Source organism: Podarcis erhardii, assembly GCF_964252035.2.
Source record: "Podarcis erhardii genome assembly, chromosome: 12".
Taxonomy (NCBI): domain Eukaryota; kingdom Metazoa; phylum Chordata; class Lepidosauria; order Squamata; family Lacertidae; genus Podarcis; species Podarcis erhardii.
In genome coordinates this window covers 10,772,722-10,799,093 of record NC_138513.1, presented here as the reverse complement: position 1 = coordinate 10,799,093, position 26,372 = coordinate 10,772,722, and the positions used below count along the sequence as shown (strand labels likewise).

At 41.1% G+C, this 26,372-nt stretch overlaps 1 protein-coding gene across 3 annotated transcripts in view; it reads right to left on the bottom strand.

Moving 5' to 3' along the window:
* The window catches only part of RBM33 (RNA binding motif protein 33), an 87,194-nt gene that overhangs the window by 36,223 nt on the left and 24,599 nt on the right, over nt 1-26,372 (bottom strand). For all 3 annotated transcript variants that reach the window (XM_081834206.1, XM_081834205.1, XM_081834207.1), the window contains exons 8-15: nt 22,739-22,968; nt 21,711-21,987; nt 20,403-20,461; nt 9,236-9,386; nt 7,384-7,715; nt 5,783-6,127; nt 3,905-4,192; nt 548-1,177 (exon numbers count right to left, since the gene is read on the bottom strand). In XM_081834206.1, coding sequence (XP_081690332.1) covers nt 548-1,177; nt 3,905-4,192; nt 5,783-6,127; nt 7,384-7,715; nt 9,236-9,386; nt 20,403-20,461; nt 21,711-21,987; nt 22,739-22,968 — 2,312 coding nt within the window. The remainder of the gene's footprint in view (nt 1-547; nt 1,178-3,904; nt 4,193-5,782; nt 6,128-7,383; nt 7,716-9,235; nt 9,387-20,402; nt 20,462-21,710; nt 21,988-22,738; nt 22,969-26,372) is intronic.

Here is a 26,372-nt window from a genome sequence, read left to right as displayed (position 1 = left end):
TCCTAAGGTCTGGGATCCTGTAATCAGGTAGTGACCTAAGCACAACTAAGTAGAGAACAACAGCCCATACACAGGCTTCTATCAAAGGAAGGAAGATCTTCTGGCCATAACCACAAATTGTTAGTGTACAGTTCCTCATCCACTGCCCTTTTTTGGCTGTAGTTAGTTACCAAATGTTTTTGATTTGGATCAAAATCAAATGAGAACATTCTATTAAGTCACCAGCATGTGGTCTGCCTCCTTTATGCTACATGTGTTTCCCTGATCACTTGATCCATTTGGCGATCAGTTCAGCAAGACCATTCAAAATTACAATATGGGGAAACGTACATGTATGATATTGGGGGAAATGATTTAAAATAGCTATACACAGCTGTGACAGTTCAATATTAACAGGAAGATTTGAAATGTGGGTTGTCGTCCCCCCCAAGCCTGTGCTCATCCATCTCCATTTTCTTTGGGCCTTTGCAAATAACAACACCAACAGGACAGACAGGGACCACAAAAAACACAAGAAAACAAAAGACAGACAAGCCTGGTAACTTACCCCTCCTGACAATTTAATCACCCTGACTTTGGTGCCGACATGGGGCCCATCTCCACTACCACTGTTTGCCCGCTGCATGACAGTTCTTTTCACCCCAGGCTTCAGTTCCTGAGGCTGGCCTTGTACTGATGCCACACGAGCAATCTGGGATGGGTTCAAGTGGGCTGCAGGAGGCTTTGTTTGCAACCCTTTGTATGGCAGCTGGAGCTCGTTTTCGGGCACTGTCCTAGTCTGTCTTAGCTGCTTCACTGTTTTTATTTGCTGTCCTTGAAATTGTGCATTATCTCCAGCCTGCGGAATATTTGGGGGCTTAGGCTGAAAAGCAGGGGGGGTTGGAGCTACTGGGTCTTGCTTTTTCACCATCAGCCTGCATTTCACATTTTGGCGAGGCTGTGCACCAGGAAGGGGAAGCAATGGGTTTCCATTGGTGGGCAACTGTGAAGTTTCTTCCTCCTGTTGTTGGGTTGAAGACTGCTGCTGCTGTGCGAGCCTTTCAAGCAACTCTCTTTTTCTAGCTCCAGCCTGAAGTTGCCGCCTGAGCTCCTTTTGTTTCAAGATCTCTTCTCTTAGGCGCTTCTGTTCTTCTATCTTTAAACGGTAAAGTCTGGTTTCTTCATCTTCATCAGGAAACTACAGAACATCAAAGGAAACAAGTTATAGGGATTGTAACTCCTATCCAGCTTTGTCAAATTTGGTTTTGCTTTTAAAAAAGAGAGTGCATTGATGGCATCCATTCCCAGGAGCATCTTAAATCAACTGAAATATGGTGCTAATGCTTTTAAATGACATAGCTACCAATGCAAGTTTATTACTAGGCAACCAATGAAGAGTCAAAAAATACATGACTCTAGTTTGGCATTTACTTAATGAAAAAAAATCAGAATGCTGAAACTGAAGCCTTCTAAATCGGAACTCATTTAGAAGTTGCTGAAACCAATTAAACTATTAATATAATTCAAGATCTCAAAATATTGTTTCAAATGGAAGCTGTAACAATGCAGAGGCAGCCCACTGTCACATGGGTTTTATCTTGCTCTTTTCTGACAAACTAACAAAAGGTAGGGTGGTAAATGACCTGAAAGGCCCTGATTAGAACTATTGATTTTTCTTACAGAATTTTCAGCCTGATCTGAAACTCATTTGTCACACAATAATTGGTTATAATGAACAGCACAAGTCAATCTCTCTGACCTTGAACTCATGCACTCTCTTCAGAATTAAAATGTTGCCAAATGCAGTGTTGGAATATTAATGGTATATCAGGAATGCCTTTAATATTCCAGCCTTAAGCTTTTCTGAAAGTATTATAACCTTTGTGCATCAAATAACCTTTCCAAGGGGCCTAAAATTCTGGCAGAAAACACATTCTTACAGGAAGCTACAGGGAAATCAAGAACATCAAAAGAAAAGCTGCTTCCAAGTGTTGCTCCTGAGTTTGCAAGTTTCAACAGGACAAACGTTAAAGGATAATATAATAGGCTAAGAACTGTTCCTTATTAAACACTACAATAGTTTAACCCCCTAAAGCACCAACCGGATATGCTTTATTTAGTATACATCTTGAAGAAACCTCATTCGGCACACAGCAGCTTAGATCACCAGCACTTGGAAGCAGTGAAAAAGTGGAAGATCCTGCACCATGGAATCAATGTAACATTGCTTGAACTAGTTTCACTCACATATTGCTTTCACAAAGATTCTCTTATGCAATGTTCATGTTTAATTGGCAGGTAAGATGTTTAAAAAGTCATCAGCTGAAAGTGTATGCAGGAGAAACTGGAACCTATCAGTTACAATTGCATACTATTTTGAATTTGCTAGGCTCATCTTAATATCTGAGTTCCCCTAACAATGTGAGTAAATAGGTCCCCATTCCCATTTACCATATTTCTAACTCAGATTAAGATGCTACATGACTCCATGGCAGAGTTGGCATTGAACCCAAGGGTACCACATCTAACTCTCTGCCCACGGGACCACACTGACTTTGACCATCTGAAACAAAAAACTGAGAACACTGAAAATAGCCATCCCTCCAAAATGCAATTAGCAAGCTTTCCATCTCGCAGGGTAAAGTACTTTAGTCTAAGTTTTACAGGCCAATTCAACCTAAAGTGATCTATTTCACTGAGTACAGTTACTCTATATTCTGTAACAACTGATCAGAAAAAACATCAGCATTCAGTAGTTAGCATTTACAGTGACAAACCATTGATATTCATCATTTGAGCCTATCTGTAAGGGATAATAACAGGAATTAGCAGCTATATAGTTCTTTAAAATATTCAAAGCATTGTCTCAGTAATTTTTACAACAATCCCGCAAGGTAGGCTCAGTATTATGCCTATACTACAGGAGAGTGACCGAGGAGAAGACACTGTGTCTCATTTAAAGCCATAAAAATTCAGTTTGCGCATTATGCTAAGTCAAACCACGGCTTAGCATGAACAGTTGAATGTGCAGGCTCTCAGAGATTGTGGTCACTCTGGTCCTCTTACTGTTACTGCATTGAGCTCAGCATGTCTAATGAACCCAGGTTCATGGTTTAGCTCTCTCCACACAGACTATGAATTGTAACCAAGATTTGTCCTGTGGGTAACAGCCAGTGCTTGGTTTGGGACAGCTAAACCATGAGCCTAGGTTCATATAACCTGCTAAGCCAAAGCATGACTTAGTCTGGTCCAGCACAGCAGAACCAGCAGATGAGCAAAGCAGTCACAATCTCCTCTCAAGGAGCCTGCACAATTGCTCTGTGCTAAGCTATGGTTTGGCTTAGAGTCACATGCAACTGAGTTTCTAGCAAGTTCATCGTGGATTCCACCTAGGGACTTTTAATAGTACTTTCACAGTAACTTGGTTCTCCAAAATCACTCAATGGTATTCAAGAGATATAGGCAATTCTTGTTTCCACAAAAACAGAATTTCATTATTTAATATTATCACTGCATCTTGCCAACGGACACGATAACATCAGGGAAGGTTGACCCATGACCTGCGGACAACATCGGGTGGCTGAGGGGAAGAGCTTCCCATATACCCCATTCCGAATGGACTTCTCTTTTAGGCTCCATCTTCTCATTCCAGTAAAGTGCACACTTGACTCTCAGGACTGGTGACAGTGAGCTCCAATTCCTGATCACGGCTTACAATAAGAAACTTTTACTGTAACAGATGTAAGTGTAAGTAACAGGTGTGCCTTATGTTTTTCAGCAGATGAGGGAATCACCAACATATAAGTTGGATTGTGTGCGCTGGTAAAGGTGTTTCTTCTGTCTCTCCAGTTTACTCATCTGTGCCTGCCTGGAAACTAGGATAGATGCAGAAAACTATGTAACACAGACAGAGGAGAGGCCTTACCTCTGGCTCAGATTTGATCTCCACTTTAGGTTGTGCCACTGGAATAACTGCTCTAGGCTTTGTCTCAGTTCTTCCCTGTTGGTTCTTCACACTAGCAACAGGTCTTGCAGTAGGCATGGTACTGGTAATGGGTTTTACTTGAGCAGCAGGTGCTGAGCTTCTTCGGTTGTTAGCAGCCTCAATTGTATGCAAAGGTGCTATCGGCAATTCCCGCAAGTTACTGTTCCTTTGAGCAGGTGACTGGAGTTGCTGATTTGGACGCTTCACCATGTTTTGTGTTGGTGTGTTCTGAAAAAAAACAACAACATTAAAACCCCCCTGATAGCATTGAGTTTTTAAGCATGCAGATTTTGCTGTAGCTTAACTGATAACATATGGAGATTCTGAATCACCTTTCTTTGTGCAGTCATTTCTATAGCAAATGCAGGTCTATAGTCCCCTTTGCCATGCTAATGGTACTAACAGCCTTAGATAAGCTTTGAGGAATGGAATCTTCCAAAGGAAGAGCAGACGAAGCAACAGAACTAACAGCTAGTCAGGTGTCCAGTGAAATTATCTTTTCCCCCAGCACAGAATTTTCTGTGGCAGAGAAGGTATCAACCCTGCAGAGGGCCTCAAGAAACACAGGTGAACACAAACAGAAGGACAAAGCAGTGCTAAGCAGTTTGAAAATTCTTTAGCACAGCAAAGGAAAAAGTCAACCATGGATTGACAAAACTGCAGGATTTGTGACTAGAAGTGAACAAATGTGGCCAACTTCACCTCCAGACACAGCCTTCCTTAAATAATGTTTCTATGCGCGCGCACACACACACACACACGCACACACACACAGCCAGTCCTACACATCCTTGCCTTCTTTTCTTTCAAAACCTTGCAGGCAAACTACATGGCAAAGCCTCTTCTGAACTGTCATCACTTCTTTGCTGCACTCTCTACTGCCAGTTAACCTGCTCAACATCATCACTGCAGTTGGGAAGCCAATCCTTGTCCCTTTCCTTTCTCACTTTGCCCCCATGTGTCTTAACTTCATTGAAGCATTGGCAGTAGGGCTATTTCTGCTTTCTAGCTATCACTGCTAGCACTAAAGAAGTATCACTTAGTAACACAGGTAGGGCTGCAATGAATCATTTGCGTGCTCACTACTGGAATGCTCAAATTGTGCTCCCTTGGAAGGGGAGAAAGAAAGAACCCTTAACATGGCATTGAGAAAGCTGCCCATGGAAATCTCTTTTCCTCTGTGCTGCTTTGCACAACCCAATAGTAGTAAGATTACTCGGCCTCTCAAGCTCAAGATAACAATCTCAAGACACTGTCCAAATAATAGTGTTCTTTTTTTGATCGTAATACTAAGCAAGGGGTGGGGTGGGGTTAATGGGTTGTTGTTTTTATTTTGATTAAATATTTTGTGGTTTTATATTCTGATTTTGTTCTGAGACCTCCGGATATAGGGCGGTATATAAACTGAATAATAATAATATTGCCAAGGCAGCCGAATTTAGCACGGAAGGAGCGTCATAGAGGCTGTGCAAGAGATAAGCAACAACACTAATAGTGTCACACCATACAACAGGGGTATCTAATCCACAGACCTGCAAGTGGCTCTTCAAGAGGTTTGCATTTGCCCTCAAAACACACACACACTCCCCAAGCCTCCTCATTTTTTAAGAAAACTACTAGGGTTTTTGTTATTTTTTATTTCAGGCAACAACTGGGGTTTGCATTCCAGGTTATCACACACATCAGTGGAATGCACATAAGCCCGCCCCGCCCCACGCCCTTCTGGGTCCGAAAACAGCCCGCACATGCAGTCAGTCATGTGTTCTTTGAACATGCACAAAATGGGAGTTTTCTGTACTGTATTTAAATGTCACTTACATGCCTGGCCTTTACCAGACCTTGTCGCTGCTGACACTGCATCCGATTGCTGCTTGACTGCTGCTGCTGTGCCTGCATGTGAGGTCTAAACTGGGATGGGGCAACAGAAATCAGAGGCTGGGGGGGCACTGCAAGGAGATGGTGCTGCTGCTGGTGTGGCTGGTGCTGCTGGTGTGGTTGATGCTGCTGCTGCTGCTGCTGGTGGTGCTGCTGGGCTGTTTGTGGATGCTGCTGGTGTGACTGCGGATGCTGCTGATGCGGCTGTTGATGCGGCTGTGGGTGGTGCTGTTGCGGCGGCTGTGGATGCTGCTGATGCTGTGGCTGCAAAGGAGGGTGCAAGGGACCCTGCACGTTTTAAAGGAAAGCACACATGAGCTGCAAACTCAAAAAAGGCCTGCTCCTAAACATTCAAGCTGTAAGTAGCTAATAGGATTTAACCAGCACTTTGTGTATCACAATTACTATAACCATCAAAGAAAATTAATAAGCACACCACCACCCAATTCGAGTCTAAAGTTAAGTTAGGCTAAATTAAAGTGCTGTACTGCACATAAGCATTATGTTTCAGCTGTTCCTTTGTAAAAATAATAATAATGAAGAAGTCTAACTGGAGTCTGAACATTTCCTACAATTACTAAAGCACAATAGTTAAACTTTAATGTAAGCTTAATTTGTGAAAGGAATGCATGACACCAGCCATTGTGTATTTATTAGTATCCTCAAATGAAAAACAATAGTACCAGCAGAGGGTGCTCTAACCTTTATGGTGAGCTAATATGGCTGTTTTCTAGATGCATGCTTAAATCTATTCACTGTACAGGAACTTGTTTTTAAACAATAGATTATTTTCATATTTCTTCTGGAATAAATCAATTTAGGAAACCATAGAATATTGAACAAAATGTTGCATTACAAACTTTTCTAATCTCATTAGCTGTGAACAGCCTTGCAAAAATCAAAGCAGTTTAATATCTTCACTTTGAAGCACTATGCCAATACAAAGTTGCCACTAAACCTTGTAATTCAATTAGCACTGGGCACAGGGGGATAAATATGTTTTCATGCTTGGCACAGCAATAAAAAGGCACATTTAAATTTCATCTATATTTTGTACCATCAATTCAAACATTAAACATTCAACTCTGTGCAAAGGAGAACTTCTCAAAGATTTCCACACTTCCCTGCATATAAGCAACAAACAGTTTGAGGCTCTTAAGGAATAGCTAAGATGAAAAAAGTAAGCACCTGCACAAACTCACTCTATTCTTAGGCCCACAGCTAAAAAGATCAAGAGAGAGGAGGGGGTCAACTAAATGTGTTTGTTACATGCTTTAAAAGTCTCTAAAAGAGGGCAAAAGGATACTGGGGGGAAACTGGACATTAATTTCCAAGCACTCATCAATACAGTTACCATACTTTTTGCAGCAATTAGGGGATGGCAGGTCTAGGTTCTGCCCTGCTGATCAAAGTGGCGTGAAAAGGGTGCTAGAGTAACAACTTTTGGGCAGCTTTGGAGGCATTGCACTTTTGGGAACTTAGGTTGAAGCTGTCACAATATGTCTAAATGCAGATTCCTAGGAACTCTTGCTTTCGTTTCATACCTGCATGTTGGGCTGTGTGAGAGTTGTCAAAAACGGCTGGCCTGGCACCTGCATGAACGACTGCCTGGGAGGGAGGAAAGGTCGTGCATTTGCTGCTCCAGGCTGGTTGAAGTGAAGGACTCCCACGGGGCCCTGCGGCTGAATGTTTGGCCTCACCATCCTCTCTCTGGGGAACATGTGCTGCTGCCCCTGCTGGTTAAAACCTGGTCCAGGCTGACTGAAAGGGTGCGGGTTTTGGTTGGGAATGGGGTGGGCGCTGTTGAGGAGTGGGGGCGGTAGAGGAGGAGGAGGGCTCCGCTGCTCAAACAAGTGGTGGCTGGGAAATCTTGGCTCTGTCAGAAACAAAACGCAGTCATAAAACCAATCTATCCATGGAGCAAACTGAACAGCCTTCCTAGTCCTCACACCCCTGCTTCAGATAACGCTCACATAGGAAGCTGCAATATTAGTTTAAACCAGTGTTCCCCAACCTAGCGCCCTCCAGATGTTTTACAGTACAACTCCTATCAGCCCCAGCCAGCACAGCATACAGCAGAATGGCAGGAACTTGAACCTATGGAAAACATATGGAAGGCACCCGGGTTGGGGAAAGCCAAGTTAGATTATTGGGTCCATCTAACCCAATATTGTCTGTACGGACTGGCAATGGCTTCTCAGGATTACATGAAGAGGTTCCTTTAGCATTATCTGCTCCTTTTTGTTGGATCTGTGCCACCTTCTGCATTCAAAGCATGTGATTTGCCACTAAACGAAGATCCTTTCCTCACAAAACATTCTAGACTGCACAGATGTTACAAAAGGGGCTTGGAGAGATACATACTTTTGCTTCTTTTATCACTCTCTAAGAGCCTTAGATATCTGGAGTAGATACCTGGGTTAGAGAGGACCACTAAGTCCCTGTAGTTCAAAACCCTTCTCCAAAACAGGAGGAACGCTCTCACCCCAATCAACCCACAGAATCCAGGTAAGTCCTGCAAGCAGAGCTATTCATGTCTTCATGGAAAATCAATAGGGGAAAGATGGTTTTGGTTGGAAATCCTGTTGTTTTACTGAAAGCAGCCACCAGCAACAACTAACACAATTAAGGGTTGTACAATGAGTTACAATGGAAGAGAAATCCAAGTTGCGCCTGTGAAAGTTTTCATTACTTTTTCAGTTGACATCTTAGAAGTTTTCTTCTTACATATATGTTACAATAATGTATAAGCCAGTAAACATGACTATGTTAAAAATTTACAGGAGAGAATCGGGTAAGTAATATTGTGGTACCTAATTGCTAAATCCCTAGCTCCAGATATAGGAGGATTTGCCAGCTTCAACAATGGCCTAGAAGTGACAGATGGGAAAGTGACTGCGTATAAGTGTGACAATGGGAAATAATTAAATAATTCAATTCAAATCCAGAAATGGCAGGAGGAACCTGGCGATTCCTCATGGTTTCCGAGGACACTCTTTCTGGAGCTGGAAGAGGGCATTAGTGAAGGCAGAGGATGCCCCAAAGAGATTGGATAAGCAGCGGGAATTTATTTATGCTGCTCAGCCTCCCCGCCTAACAGCTGATGTGGGGGGGGGGGCAGCGCAGCAGTAACAGCCGCTTTCCTGTGTGTCTTCCAGCCTCCTGCCAGCGCCAGAGCTTCAATTCTAGTTGTGGATATTTTTGGAATACAGTATTTTCTATATGGATCGAAGAGAGCAGCAGAGAGGGTGTTTAAAGGGTGCTTAGAGGGTGCTCCCCACTTTATCCAATTTCACTTTTACACACAGGGGCCCAGGACATGACCCCCATGTAAGTGGGGGGATGCCTGTAGTTAAGACAACAAGCTGCCACTTCTGATGCTAGACAGGACACTACCTCCCATGAAGAAAGGCTCTCTATCTTGTGGAGGCGGTGGTGGCAGAGGCGGTGGTGGTCCTCTCCATTGATCCTGGAGGGAGAGTCTTGGGGCTTGATTGAAGTTGGTAGGAACAGGTCCAGGGGGATTCTGCTGAAAGTCTGGAGGACCCTGAATAATACAAGGGGACACACGGAACACAAATGGAGGTTAAAATAATCCTGAAGCATTTCTTCTATGGCTCATTTATTAGATTAATTTTATTCTTTTATCATCCTTCCGCTCAACAGGGAGCCCAAAGCAATGTACAACATCTCTACAATTGAGTAAGTACAAAATATTACATGAAATCCTATGAAAACTTCTTACATAGCCTAACTATTGAGAATATTTATTTTATAGGAAAAGATTAAAATACCTTTCTGTAATCTGTATAAATTGGCAACCCTACTGAGTCATATCTTTCACTGTGGCAGTGAACATGGAACCTAAGCACAATATCTTTACAATGAATTCAAAATGTTTTAATAATCACAGCAGCACCACAGGAATGCCATCTCTTTTCAAGCTTAGTGAAATCCATGCAATTATTGACCTTCTATCCCATTAATCCAAAAGTCTGAATGTCTACTTTAGAAAATGCTCCTGACATTTATCTCTTTAAACCATGCTATTCTTTGCTATCTATTTAGTACAACCTAAGCAACCAAAATGAAGCTACTTTAATTTTCTGGATGTCATAAATTGATTCTCCCCCCCCCCATTTCTGAAGTAAAGAAATCATATTTCCAGAATAACAGGGAATCAACATTTCACAAAGCACATAACCCTAAATACTTAAGCATCTGAAGCATTCGTTACAGACAGGATACAGAAAAATTAACATAGATTTGCCACCCTTGGTTTCAAATAAATGCTTCAGACAGATATTCAGCTATTTCACAATCAGCAAAGGAAGGAGCCATTTAAAATTTAAGCTCAGTAATTGATTTTCCCCCTTTTGATTCTATGAACGAACATGCCATATCATCTACTAAAAAGACAAGGACCATTTATGACACAAACACCCATTAACTAAATTAGTGGGAAGTACGGTAATATTATGTTGTCACATCTCTTCTTACAGCACATCAAACAGTCAAGAGTATTCTCAACTCAGCAGTGTTTTCAGGTAAGCATCTAAAAATCTGTATTACCCACAATCAGTATGTTTCCTTACTATTACCGTACAGGCTTAAAAACAACAATGAAGATTCCTGGACAAATTTAAGGGCTGCAAGGAATAAAGTACAATTAAATCCCACTTCAACACACACAAAGTTAGTGGGGGAAATTGTTCTGCATATGAGTAAGAACTGGACTATTAGAATTATAGTGCTTAATTTGTGTGCCAGCTTTTACTCTGGTTCTGCTACATTTCAAAGAGCCACGTTCTAAACTGGATGCTGCTCCAGCACACAGGATGGTGACAGCTCCCATTACAGAGCTCGAAGGCGGTGGCATCCCCTGCTCTGAAATCTACACTTCTGTTCCCGTGCTTAGCTGCCCTTTATAAATGTATGCATACAATTGTCCATAAATTAGTCCTGTTAGCCAACTTCAATTTTTCATTTTATGGTTGGGGGGGGGCTACATTTTTAGTCAACTAAACACAAACTTGAGTTACAGAAAAACAGGCTTCTACACACATACACAGGTCTCTCATGCGCTAATCATTTATTTACTTGCACCATTAAATCTTCTACTATCTCTTTCTGAAAACCTGAAGCACAGTATACACCACTAGGAACTCTGCAGCAGACATTAGCTACAGATGTGTTGCATTAATAGGGGGAAAATACAAGTACAGTACAATTCTGTGGACTGTGAAACATTTAAGTGGCCTTGGGTCCATGGATATACCATGCACAATTCTACAGTCACAGTTAAGGACACCGACAAATATAATATCAAAATAGCCTACTTCTTTCAGAATCTGAACCAAGGTTCTTTGATAGATATTTAACTGCTAACGTTTTACACTCCTGTTAAATTTAGAAGTCAGAATGCTATTTTTTGTGCTCAGCAACATATGTACCACAAAGAAAACAAGCATACGGGAAACATAATAAATTCTGATATGCACAGTAGTTTCTCCTTTCCGTGCCCTCACATAGGCAGTTTCAAAGAGCCACAAGATGCTAAAAGTAACATTCATTTGTAAGCGGATAAAATTGATCTTGATTTTTTACATGGCCTAAATCGTAACACTGCAAGAATGTGCTTCGGGATAATGCATTTTGGGCATTTGCTGCCGTTTGTTTGTCTCTTTGTTTTTTTCCAAACCCACCAAGTAAACTGAAGAGGGTCGTGGCTTTGCAGAATACATATAGTTGTGATCTTAACCAGGGAGAGAGCCAGATACTCCCCAAACTTCTGCTACCCCACCCCACTCCCATCAAAAGCACAGTCCAGCTGCACAATCCCACAGGTCTGGCTTTCTGGACTAAGAGTTCAAAACATTACATTCAACAGTGTTTGCTACATGATATTCACTTAGAAAACTTTAGAGCTTGAAGGCTGCAAGCATCTTATGCTCATTTAAACAGTGGCTCATTTCAAAGCATCAGACATTTTATAGTAAAAGGATTTATAGATTTCCACACACTAGTATTTAAAAGGCCTCACTTTACTGCCTTGGGTTCCATAATGGAAAATAGCCAGGATATAAATGTAATGAAATAAATAAAAGCATAAAAAGGTAAAGGACCCTTGACAGTTAAGTCCAGTCGCGAATGACTCTGGGGTTGCGGCGCTCATCTCGCTTTACTGGCTGAGGGAGTCGACGTTTGTCCACAGACAGTTTTTCTGGGTCATGTGGCCAGCATGACTAAGCCGCTTCTGGTGAAACCAGAACAGCGCACAGAAACGCCGTTTACCTTCCTGCCGGAGCAGTACCTATTTATCTACTTGCATCTTGACATGCTTTCAATCTGCTAGCTTGGCAGGAGCTGGGACCGAACAATGGGAACTCACCCTGTCGCGGGGATTTGAACCTCTGACCTTCCGATTGGCAAGCTCTAGGCTTAGTGGTTTAGACCACAGCGCCACCCACGTCCCAAGTAAAAGCATATACAGTCTCAGTATCTGAAGAAGTGTGCATGCACACGAAAGCTCATACCTAGAACTAACTCAGTTGGTCTTTAAGGTGCTACTGGAAGGAATTTTTTTATTTTGTTTTGACCATGGCAGACCAACACGGCTACCTATCTGTAACTATACAGTCTCAGTCATCCTTAAACCGGCCCTGCAAAGTAGATTAGTTTGTCCCCATACTGTAAGTGGGTCGGCTACAACAAGATATGGTAGATTGCCTAAGGCTATGTAGTGAGTTTATGGCAGAGGGTCAGCCAGACAAATCAGACCTAGAGCTTAATCTCATAGCCACAAACTGTCTATACATAATAGCTTTCAAACCTTGAAGTTGTGAAATTAGGGCTGTCACCTTATTAGTTGATTGGTTGAGGCTTTTTAAATAGATTAAATCTGTTTATGAATGAATCAATAATTTATTGCGGACGGGAAGCACATATTTTAGTTGACACAGAGCAGGCATCATCCCAGAAGAGGCACAAAGAAGAAGTGTGGTTTTTGTATAAATGTGAATTCTTAATAATCCATGTGTATTGTCCAACTGATCAGGGACAACATTTCAGTCAATCAAAGAGTTTATTGTTGCTTAAGAACTGACTAGAATCTGAAGCCTTGCGTGACATTTAATAATGCCAGCCTTTGCCTATCACTAATTAGATGTTGCAAGTTATGGCTAACCAATGCCTATAAAAACGATTCATCAAGCATTGTTCAGCCATTCTTCTTTGCATATGTACTTCCATTATGCATCATATCACAGACTTAACCAGAATGTTATTGATTACTTTTGCAAAACCTCAGCACTAGGTAACTTCTGTCTACAGTTTGTTATAGAGATCTGAATGGCTCATTGAGCATGACTTCCACATACGCAGGCAATCCCACTTTCTGAAAGAACATGAGATAAGGTTACCCTAATCCTGTCAAAGAATTACACTATTTTGCTTTCCTTTTTATCCTCTCAAATATCCCCCCTAGTTAAGAAATTAACATTCTCTCTCATACAATTCTTACAGAAATTGTACTTTTACTTTTCGGCATCTCTTGTTAATTACATGATGTTATCTGTTATAATCTATTCATGAACCACAGATAACTTTGGCTACCAATAAAAGAGAAAACTTAGCATAAATTGCTTAGCACAAAGTTAATCTTATAAAGCAAGGCATAAAGAGGATCTAACAGCTATTATATGACTTATCAGCTTTCCTAAAAGGGTCACTCTATACTTTTTTTCAAAGAGACTAATTAAATACCTTAACAATGTCATTGAAACTTCACGAATCTTTCAATAAATTACACCCTGTCTCTACAACATGTTTTCATTTATTAATCTCACTTAACATGCAAAGAGGCTAGAAGAATGCCACTGACACCAAAGTAGGGATACTCTGTTAATTCTTATTAAAAATTGTATAAATGCAAAGAATCAGTGACTATAACCTATGACATGATTAAAACTATAGCTATCTGTCACAAAATGTTAATCCTCTTACTTTAGCATCCACTGGACTTTGGCTTTTCTTGGGTAAATGACCTTAGTTCAATTCAATCACCACAGGGTAAGATGCACGCAGAAACGTAACATGCAGATCCCTTCAATGCATGGCTCCACAGCCATCATGTTCTCAGCAAACCACCATGCCCAAATGCATGGTGGCTTTTGGCTTCATGATAAGCTCAATTTTTTTAATTTACTGAGTTCTGCACCAATTAGATGCATGCAAAAAGGAAGCAGGGTCCAGTCTCTGGTTCTTATACCCAAGGGTGACTTACTGTATGTGGAGAAAGAAGTATTTTAAAGTAGGTGAAATTCTAAATTGCTTTTTGGGATGACAAGCATTCCCATCTCTGGAGGGGAAATGACTAAAACCAATCACCTTCAGAGATGCCATCTGAAGATTTGGTGCATGGAGTCACTAATATTTAGATGAATTTGAGCTCTGTCTTTCCACACAAACTGAATCAGGGGAGGTTGTACAAGTGCTGGAATCTGGAGGCAGTGATGCGCTGGAGAAAGCCTAATAAACTGAGGCTGAATCCTAACAAGACTGTGGGTAAGATGGCTTTGGGGTCTTAGAATACCTGGGGCCCAGTATACCTGAAGGAGCGTCTCCACCCCCATCGTTCTGCCCGGATGCTGAGGTCCAGCGCCAAGGGCCTTCTGGCGGTTCCCTCATTGCGAGAAGCAAAGCTACAGGGAACCAGGCAGAGGGCCTTCTCGGTAGTGGCACCCGCCCTGTGGAACACCCTCCCATCAGATGTCAAAGCCATAAACAACTACCTGACATTCAGAAGACATCTTAAGGCAGCCCTGTTCAGGGAAGTTTTAATGTGTGAGATCTTAGTATATTTTTGGTCTCTGTGGAAGCCGCCCAGAGTGGCTGGGGAAACCATTTATTACCTGGAGCAGTAAAATGGGAACACATTACACTAATCCTGAGCGCACTGCAGTGTTGGTACTAATGCACAAAGCTTCATACCCTTCATGAGTATGGCCTGTGAGGGGAGAGACTCCATCAGGCAAGGCCTCCTTCCACCTGCCTTGCTCCACCCTCTAGTCTCTGCTTCTCAATTTGTATTATTTTATGTACTGTGGCTTGCCATTGTTTTATTGACTATAGTTTAGAAATTATTTATTGTAACTGTTGAGTGGATTTCTGTTTAACTTCTATATGTTATTATTATTTAATACTATTCTAATGTTTGTTGAATATTACTTTTTTGATGTAGGTTGCGAATTTTAAAGTTTTATTATCACATTTTTGTATTGTATTAGATTGTTATAAAATGTACATTTTTTGTTTCTTCAGCTTATAAACCGCCTTGAGCATTGTAAGATAGAAAGACGGTATACAAATTTTAAAAAAACAAAAAACTATATGGCCCAGGGGGAAACTACATGAAGCTAGGCCTCCCCCAATGGCTAGTTGTCCCCAATATTGTTTAACTTCTGTGAGAGATTAAGACCTGTTTTTGCAAGCCTTTGGAGTATAGTATGAGAGGCCCTACTGTATATTACTGTTATACGGTACTGTACATTGTATTTTATTGTAGAGTTGTGGTTTTAACCTGGAGGAGGTGAGTATAAGGAGGTTAAAAAACTGCAACTGGCTATAACTTTTAAAATTATTACAATGCAATAATAAATGAAGAATTAACACTTCAGCTATGTATTTTTAAGAAATGTTTCTGAAGTTGGGCACTTTTTTGTGTTGCGTTAAAGGAATACTGTTAGCCATTCTGGGCTCGTGTGATAGGAAGAAATAAAATATTAATGCCAGCACACATTTTTGCTGGAACTGTGCATCTGGGGAAATGGAAAGATTATATATTAGACCTCAACAGAATTTGAAACCAGGGGTTTTTTTGGATGGTGGAAAGGAACAAGAGAACAGAAAATATACTTCTATTCAGAATTCACCAAGCACAATGATGTGTCTCTTCTTTTGTTTCCAGCACTTCTTAGTCATAAGGTATACTACTTCCAAATATGGAGGCTCTCAGGGCAAATATCCACTAAAAGATATCCTACATAAATTTGTATTCTTTTTTAAAGGCATCTTATAGTAATAATAGTGGTAGGAGCAGTAGTAGTGGTGGTGGGAATGCTTCCTGTTTCACTGTACAAGAAATTTGTACATGAATCATTACCCTTAGTAGTTTAGGGTCCTGCACTGTTCCTGCTTAAATTCTATTTAAAACACACACACCAATCCACAAGCTAAACATGCCTGTTCCCAACATCCTATTCCATACTGAATTACATGTTTCCTCAGATCATTAGCAAACATTCCTGCATACTGAAAGCAAAGATCCACCCCACCCCCACAAAAAAATGCATGGTATATTACGGGATCTTGATCATCAGGGACCCCTAATATATTCCTGGGGAGGTTTATAATCCACCCCCAGCTCCTGACTATTTTAGACGCACTGTAGATTGAAGGGCAAAAGTGAGGTCACATTTATTTCAACACTTCTGTAGCATAGTGCTTTTGTGAATTCTGATGTTCTGGGATTTGTTTTTGTGTGTGTTTGTAACGGTTGCATCTGTCACGTGAAAGAGTGGACAACTGTTAATTCAGCTGCATTTTACCGTTTGTAAGATCAATAAAGGGAAAGGGTTGCTTCATTTTAGAAGTATTCTTTGCCGCTCTTGTTTAATAGCTGTTACCATCATATTTAGCTTCTGCTGCTCCTCCTGCAGATGGGAATTCACTGATATGATTAAATTTGATGGTATGATAATGTATGGTAATAGTGATTAATCAGAAGCCCACTAGCAAATGGAGGGTGTTTGTTATTATGTCACCTGCATTTTAAATTGCATTTTCCCTCTGCCAGCCTGACACTGTTTGACAGCGTATAGAGTGGCGGGGCGGGGGGGGGGGGGTTGGAAATCTTGCACTACATCTGCTTGCTACTACTTATAGATTTGATAAGAGAAAACACTCATCACTCTGTCACTATTGTAAGTGTTGCAATTATAGGGCTGCGCAGACGAGTTGTGAAAATGGCAAGTCCTCGTAAGGAAAGCTTGCCAGTAGATGCTGAGGAAGCTCAGTTGCACATCTGTAGGGGCTATAATAGGAGAGAAATGTAATTTGATTCAGCAGTCTCATTCAAACATGATTTGCATGAAATGCTGTATAAAGCTCTATCCAAGAAATGTCAATCATGACCACCTGATACCTTGTATCATGTTAAAAAGAAAACAAAATGCTTTCCAGACTATGTGGGATTCGCCACCGCTGCTGCACAGTAATAGAGTGAAAATTTCATTTACTGCTGCTCTTCTAACAGCACCGCCATAGCAAAAGCACAATCACTGCTGCAGCAGCACAGAAGGGGTGTTCCCCCCCCAGTGCCATTTGAGATCTAACATCTAAACAAATATTATTGCTACAATCGCGTAATCCGTAATCTCTCGAATGCTCAAAATAATGTCGGTCACAAGACACTCTTGAAAATGTACTTATTATAAAGGCCTATTCACAAATTATATTTCATCAGAACATCTGTATGTGTAAAACAGCATCCCCCAATCCTGTACTCTCCAGGTGTTTTGTACTACAACTCTCATCCACCCCAGTCAACACAGCTGCATACTGAGCCAAATACAGGCTTGGCTCTTGGCTTCCATAATGTGTGGGAAAGGTTCTTAGACAACTGAAAAAGCAAGCCCCTCAACTACTAGAATGAATGATTTATTAATTCTGTGGTCTTTCCCAAGAGGAATTTATCTTGATTAACCATTTCTAAAGGGGCTAGGTAGGAACATACTGCTAGTCTTTTTGAATAAGGTCAAGAACTTCTTGTTTTATTATACTAAAAAATTAAAGGTGACATAGAAGAAAAAAACCGTAATTTAAACAACTATGTAAGTATATGCTTATATGATGTAATGAAGAGACACGTATGTGGCACTGGGAATGCAAACGTGTAAAAAACAAAACAATATTGAAATATGAACAATTTATATGATTTCTTTGAGTTGCAGTAACTTGGGCTGTCTAAAATTTTCTAAATGCACTGAAAGCGGTTAGTGTCAGAACTGTGCTCATGGAGTTTGAAAAAAACTTCTACCAGTCTGAAGGCAAACACACTTCCAAGTGGCTGGTCACTATGACATGCTATCTGAAATTAACAGATCATTGTTATGGACCCAATTCAGGAGATCATCTAAGCTGCGGAAGAAATCCTCTAAGCTATGTCCTGAGGCTCCCTTTCTGTGGAATGAAGAAGAAAAGCTTCTACTCTCATTTTTGAAGAACTGCAATTCTGCATTATGTGTGAATTCAGGGAGCTGTTATTTATTCTAACGAAAGTCAGTCCACAAACCGGGTGGGACGGGACTACAATTTCATGAGAGAAACATGGAATCCTGACTTCCAAACTAGTAAGCTATTTGCTATTAGAATTCAATCCATAATTGACAGGCCACAGAAAGGCAGGACTTTTGTTCTACTTTTCTTCAGTTTAGGCTCAGTAATGATGCTGCTTTACTCCTCCCTCTCCCCTCAACTTCTGGCAGCAGTGCATGGCAGGAATAGCAAAATGGCAACCCACAGATCAAGGCTGGCCTCTCAAGCACCTTCCGGCCTCCAAAGGACCTACCAAATGTATTGAACGTGTGATTAAACAACACATTCTACTAGTTTCACAATGTCACCTGCAATCTGGAAAAACAAAAATCACCATACCACCAGCGTGACGTTTCAGGAGATCTTTCAGGAACTACATTTGTTCCGCAGCACTTGTTTCCTCTCAGTAACATCATATCAGCAAAGCTCATGTGCTCTGCATCTGAATACCCTACAAGGCAATGCCAACTAAATTATAGAACTGGATCGTCCATGGGTCACTGTTTGCACCTCTGAACAAAATACGAGCAGCAACTGAGAATATGGACTAGTAATCCTTGGTCCCCCACAATAATTTATTCTATAGGCATTGTGGAGTTCATCTAATAATGGCTACACATATATATTATATTCTTTTTTTTAAAAAAACTTTCAAGTTTTGTTGATGGCATCATCTACAACTTGGGTGTTTTTCAGAATGAAATGTGACTGATGTGTAACAGCCATCAAGTTCCTATTTCAAATGAGCAGTTGCTCATATGAAAACCTCGCCTTAATTTAGTAAAAAGTAAGGCTGTCTCATTCCTCATATGCATCCATTTTCTGTAAAATTAGATAAATGAAAATACTTAAACCACTGGATTCAAAGCATTTTTGGCATGTTGTAATACAGATTTATGCAGTAATTGCAATGACTATTAGTAATCCCTCACAGAAAAAACAGACACAGTAATTGATTATGTAAGGAAAACTAATCATCCTATTAAAAGACCATGGATGGTACAAATCCACTCTCACATTTTGAGGTGTACATTTTCTACTTGCAACTATTTTTTGTCTTAGAATCTACGGTCAAGCAGACAGGCTGTGCATATATTAACAATTATTTTATAGCTAGTTTTCCTAAAGCTTCTTTAAGTATTCAAAGGGAACTCAAAACACATGGTCCTTCCACAGTCTGGAAACAATACCTATCTGGGAATTTAAGAGCATGGCATCAACAACACACAACTGACACCCAGCAAGATCTCTCCCTACCATCATAAACAGGAAAGATTGTGTAAATGCAGTACAGGAGGCAGGAATGTACTGGGCAAGTCAATAAACTGACTTCCTGACATTATGTGAATGGCTAGTTCCATTAATTAGTAGCCAGTCAATTCAGGATGGAGTAGCAGTCCCCATGAAAGAAGAGGTGTGCAGTCTAGGGATACTCCAAGATACCAAGCCATCACTGGAGGTCCAAGTGGTCACAGTGGTGAGGAGTGCCTATGCCCAGCTTCAACTATTGCACTACCTTCAAACATTCTTGGATAAGGACAACCTTGATACTATAGCCCACATTATTCAGTAATCCAAACTGGTTGGATTATCAATGTGCTTTACATGGGGATATCCCTGAAGATGGCAAGGACTGGCAAGGTGGGATTATATGACATTGATCCTGAGGAGTAAGACTAATGTCAGAGAAGTAAATCAATCAAGGAGAAAGAGAAAGTGTATTTTAGAAGCCAAAAATAAGAAAGGGGGGTAGAATTAGCCAGTGTCAACTCAACATCTGCTATTAAATGCTTAAAATAAGTACAAAACTAGTACAGATCTTTATATTTTCCAAGCACAACACATTTTAAGTATGACCTTTTTATTAAATTAGCATTCCTCCTATTTATATTGAAAAGACTAATGAACAGGAAAGTCATTTTTTAAAAAAATCATTGCACTTTTATTTTAACACTCCCCATTTGAGAGAGTGGCTCGACAATTTTACAATTAAACAAAATTAATTCTGCTCTCAGAAATTCATTGATCTTAAGCTTCTAACAAACATTTTCTACTGCACAGATCACTGTCAATATTTACAAAACCTTAAAGTTATATTTCACTGGCACCGCTTTTATTTGCCATATTAATATTTCTTTGCAAATGTATGCTTATCCATATCAGAGAAGAAAAAACAGCTGCTACTCACAGGAAATCTCTGGGGTCCAACAGCAGGTCTTGGCTGGTTTGGGACTGGCAGCAAGGGCACTAAAAACAAGGAGCACACCTTTTAAATCAATTTGTTTTAGCCAAGACTCTAGGCCATTTTTATAAGCAGTCATATTCATAGGCAGCTGCTCCCCTGTTCTTCCAAATAGCTGCAGGCAGGAAAAATTTACTAAGAGCATTCAGCCAGGGCAACTGGGATTCAGCTAGCATAGGCAACACAAGAATTTTGTAGAATTAAACAATATATATGTGAATGAATGATCAATTATAAAGTTAACTTGTCATGTTGGTTCTGAAGTAGGTGTTACCCAACGACTGGAATCAAAAGACCACAAATAAAACAAACTGGTACCACTTCCAAGTATCAGGTACAGTCATACCTCTGGTTACGAACGTGATCCGTGCGGGAGGCACGTTTGCAACCCGCAGCGTTCGCAGCCTGAAGCACCGCGTCTGTACACGCGTGCTTCTGCGCATGATGTCATTTTGTACTTCTGCACATGCACGAGAAGTAACCTGTTCCGGTACTACTGGGTTGGGTGCGGTCTGCAACCTGAAAACGCGCAATCCGCAGCATTCATAACCCAAGGTATGACTGTACTGAAAGAATCTAGTTGATTTTGTAGTTCAAATACTGGAATGAATGGAAGGAGCGAAGCATGTTGACATTTTAAAGTCAGCATTCAATACACACACACTTGCTGGACTTGCCTGAATGAATAATGTTTTGATTTAATGTAAATGTTCTCTATATGCTGGCAGTAAACGCCAAGGCAGTACAGTTGTACCCTGGATCTTGAATGCCTTGGCTCCCAAACAAATCAGTTCCGAAATGATCAAAACCCGGAGTGTTCCAATTTTCGAATGTTCTTTTGGAAGTCGAACATCCGATGGGGCCTCTGATTGGCTGCAGGAGCTTCCTTCCTGCAGCCAATCAGAAGCCGCGCTTTGGTTTTGGAAGTCGATCGAACTTCAAGAACGGATTCCAATCAACTTTCAAGGTACGACTGTATATATATGTCTGAAGAGACACCTTTCCCCTACTTCAGCAATACCCCCAACCCTTTCATACAAGCACACCTCTGCATAAATGACGGCAGTAAAACAGCAGTACATGCAGAATAATCACAGAATTTTATTCTGTGAACCACCCTGAGACCCCCAGGTATAGGGCAGTATATAAATTATCATCATCATCACATGTGAATTGTACTTATAGAACTGGAGGGGGCTGTTCCAGGTCAAAATTATAGGCTGTTTATAGTGTTGCTTTCTGACAAAATCTCACCTTGTACAGGCGTTACAACAGTTCCTTTGAAGTGTGGGTTTATATGTATGTTTTTTGGCTGCTGAGATGTCACTGGAGGAGGATTCATCAGCATTCTTGGTGCTTCTAGCTGAGGTGGCATATGCATCCCTTGAGGTGGAGGTGGTGTATGAAGCTGAGGGGGAATGGGTAACAGCCCCTGCAACTGTTGCTGCTGCTGCTGCTGTTGTTGCTGCTGCTGCTGCTGGAAGAGATTCCTAATGGGCTGTTGATGACGAAATATCCTTTCTGAATGTGTCTAAAAAGAAAACACAGAAAATCACGTTTGCTCAAAATTGTAATCACCTTTAAAAAAAATTTAAATACAAGAGGCATCCCCTGAGACTACTGACTACACAAACTCCTGGAAGTTTGATATTCACAGGCTTATGAGCCATGATAGCTAAATGGAAACTCCATGTACACAGGAAGCCCAATGTGTGGGGAGCGAGAGGCAACAGCAGGAGACAAGCCATTGCCATCAAGTTCTACTTAGCAGCTTCTCAGAAAGTGGAGGCTTTCAGCAGCATGATTATAGTAGCTACCAGCCCCATTCCTTTACGTTCTCCCACCAGAATGTTCTCCCACTCAGAATGCTACTACTGCAAACATACCCAGCCTCGTATCTACTCTTGATATAAAAGCTACAGCAGCTTTCTGCACTACATGGGAGCCTCACTGGAAACTCAGCGAAGTTAAAAGCAGTTTCTGACATTGGTCCTTGGCTACTCCTAAAATAGCCCCCCCCCCCCCGCAAGAACTTGGGGCACAGGATCTCTCAGAAACCTCAGGATGGGGCAGTGGAGGAACCATGCTCATGTATATGCTCTGCCAACAGTGGCTTGAACTTGTGTAGGGGCAGCCACAAACGAAAGTGCTCGCATTCCCATCAATAAATGAACTATTGAATTCAACCTTGAGCAGCTTAATGCAGTCAGTGTTTTCAACAATTTTGCTTAAATAACTAAAATTCACCAACCCTGACCACCATAATCATTGTGTTTGGATACCGTAACAGATGTCTGGGTCGACAGCAACGCAGGCCTGTGATCCTTCATTCTTCCCCTTTCATTGTTGTCTCTTCTTTGTTCTCCCATCCCACGACACATTAAAGGCCCTCCTCTCCTTCCTCCTCCTCCTCCTCCTCCTCCTCCTCTTCTTGAGCCATAACGCCCCTGCTTCATTTGCCTTTCCCTCTCTTCAAATTCAAATAACGCTGCTTTGGCTTCTGCAGAAAGTTCTATCAGATGAAAGAAGGGGGGCGCTTTTAGATATTTACCAGGAGGATTAAAAGGACTAATGAAGTAATAAAAAATTTTCCCTGCAGCCACAACAAAATTGCACAGCCACCCATCACCCTGATTATAGGGCACAAACATTACCTTTACCAGATCTTTTTAATTTGCAAATAGAAATGCATCCTTGCATTTATCAAGAAAGAAATGTTTTATTCTTCCAAGAGTGGCTTACAGCTACTGAATTTCTTAAAGCAGATTTCCACCAACATCTCAAATCAGATTGCAACTAAATTTGTTTTTTTGAATATAAGCACTTGTATGTCAGTTTGTTGCTCTTTCAAGATCCATCTGTGAAACTATTTTTATTTTTCCTGTCTCTCACAATAACCTTAATGTGGCATACTATAGATAGCAGAGATTGTGCAGCTATTATTTGATCAGATTTCATTAAACATATCAATAACAGGTGTGCTTTAAGTAATATGGAAACAACAGATTTCAAGAACAGGTTGGAAAATGTCTATAAATAAAATGCATCAAGATGTATAGATGAAATGGATCTTAGAATTGATTCCACTGCAACTTCCTGGATCAACATCAGTAACCACCACCTCTATTTCTTTAGATTTAGATATCACTACAAGGTTTCCCTTCCAGTTGAAGCAAATATCAATAAATTCAATCAGAATTGGCTTAGCAGAAAGTCAAGCATTTGCTTTTCTTCATTTTCCCAGGCAAAAGGGTTGTGGGGTGACCAAATGCATACCTTTACGATGCAAATCTCTGCCAGCAGTTTTAAATAAAACACAAAATGTGTGTTACACACATAGCATAACCACAGTATGCTTCCATTTTAGTTCCCAGATGTTGAAAGCAGCCCTATACATGGTTGGCAGGACATCTCCAGCAGAAAGGAGCTCTACAACTGTGTAGAGAAACAATTTCTCTGGTTCCTTGGCAGAAGCTAGAAGAAAGGTCAAACATCTAATCCGCAACAGATGGTAGAGGACAAACCTGAGCCTCAAGCTGTGGACATGATTTGACAGAACAAACACAGCTCCCTTGCCTGCCTGCAATTTCTTATCACCTATGGCTGCCTAGCAAGTGTTTATATGGCCTGAAGGAAAGTGAGGCCACCGCCTTGCTGAAGGTCTGGGTCTGGCCAGTGTCTGATGGGGGAACTACACATAAAGCTTGATGGATTCCATCACAGACAAAAGGCAGGATATAAATGTAAGAAAATTAATTAAATGCAAGGCTTTGCTAGTGCTATTTGAGCAAGTTAAATGCCTTAGTTTTACCACCATGGAGGAAAATACTTTCCCCTTCATTCGAGGAAAAAATAATTCAACTTACTTCAAGCATGCCTTTTTCTATAATCACAATAAAGGTTCCATTACAGAGCAGACTGCAGTGGCACTCACGGCTTAATTTTTAATTTCATTTTGAATTTGTTACTTAAGGCAACAGATTCAGAAATATATTTGGGGCTGTTAAATAAAGCAAAGCCTGGGCAATACTAATGCTCAGTTTCTAAACTCTCACTGCTCATTCCAACACACACACACACACAAATGCTTAGAGGTTTTCTATTGAGTAAGCAGTATATTAATTTTGTTAAATGCATATAAATAAAAATGGAGTTTGGCTATGGAACTCACAACTCTGTACTTCTCATACCTGAAAGCTTTTCCCTTTCGTTTTCTGTAGGAGGAAGGGGGCTTGACACCACAATTAATTGCTTCGTGAAAGCTTGCTTTATGCAACCAAACTGAAGGAATCTGGTATTTACAACTGTGCTGTACAAGCACACTGACAACCTTGTTATGCAGTTCTATTACTTTTGTCTTTTGTATTTTACAGCCTTGACAAAGGAGCACAAAATGCTCGAAACGACACTCTCGACTCTGATCTGATCCTGTCCCACAAAATCAGAAAAGTAGGTTTTCCAATTTTAAGAGCAAGAAGGGTGCGCAGTTGAGTGCATAGCTCCTATGCACTTGCTACACAGCATACCTCCTCATCAAGCACTTCTCTCCCAATCAAGCTCACTTCCAACATCAGAGCACAGCTTAGAAAAGTGCCTGGGGAGACAGACTGCAGGGAGCCAGGCCACAAACAGAGACGGGGACGACACCCCCTGTAAACTAAAGCTGGAAATGTGTGTGACTGCAGTAGCTTCACAGCCCTCAGATCCATACAGCTGGATTTATGTCCTTCCCAATCCCAAGAAACGCAGGCATACTACAATACAGCCCTATTCATTTATTTCAAAATAGTATGTGGGGGTGTGGACAATAAGGATGCCCCAGCTGGTAGGGAAAAAACAGAAAACCTGCTCTGGTATGAGATCTTCATATCTCAGAAGGACTGCCCAGCTTCCCAGCTCCACCAAAATGATTCTGATTAGAGGTCTCACTCGGGAGGTTGTGGACTCTCCTTTTTTGGAGGTTTTTTTAACAGAGGTTGGATGGCCAGCTGAGATTCCTGCATTGCAGAGGGATGGACTAGATGATCCTCCTGGTTCCTCTATGATTCTATGAGGAATGTTCAGGAGCAGTCCACATGTGCTAACACATCTCTGCTAGGGCAAGGAAGCAATTGCTTCAGGGATGTAATGAAAGCCAGCTCCCCCCTGCTCCAAAAAAAGAACCAGCTGGGGAGGAGGGAGAAAATGGGCTCTTACTCCCCTCCACCCAAGAGTTTTTGTTTTGTTCTGTGTTTGTTTTTTTACACAAGATGGAGAGAGGGGAGAAATCATTTCCCCAAGAATCCTTTATCCTCTGCCTTCCACCCATAATTCCTTATTCCTATTGGTGCCATTCTCAACTGATAAATACAAGTTTGCCCATGGGTATTCATTCATTAGAAGCCTTTATACTCAGCTTCTCCTGCACTTGGGGTACCTCACACCTTTGAAAGCAGGTATCTATAAAACAGAGGAAACATCCATCAACAGCAGGCATGGGCAAACTCAGCCCTCCAGATGTTTTGGGACTACAACTCCCATCATCCCTAGCTAACAGGACCAGTGGTCAGGGATGATGGGAATTGTAGTCCCAAAACACCTGGAGGGCCGAGTTTGCCTATGCCTGATCAACAACGTATCAGACATCCCTGTCCCAAGGTTCTGCTCCATGCTTTACTTCCTGGTGGAAGATGAAGCATGAAGAAGAGTACCAGATGTAGATCTTAACTGGATTGGATCACATATGAGAAGTGGTATAAGACAAAGCTCTGTACCTAACATGAAAGAATACCCTCAAAAGGAATTGTTGAATTACTGGGGAATCTTACACCTTCACATGAGCAACGAGAAGGGATCCAGAGGACTTTATGTGATCCACTGCATGAGGACTTTTCAGCTGCCATTCCCACTTCAGAGGAGCCTGTTGGATCAAGCATC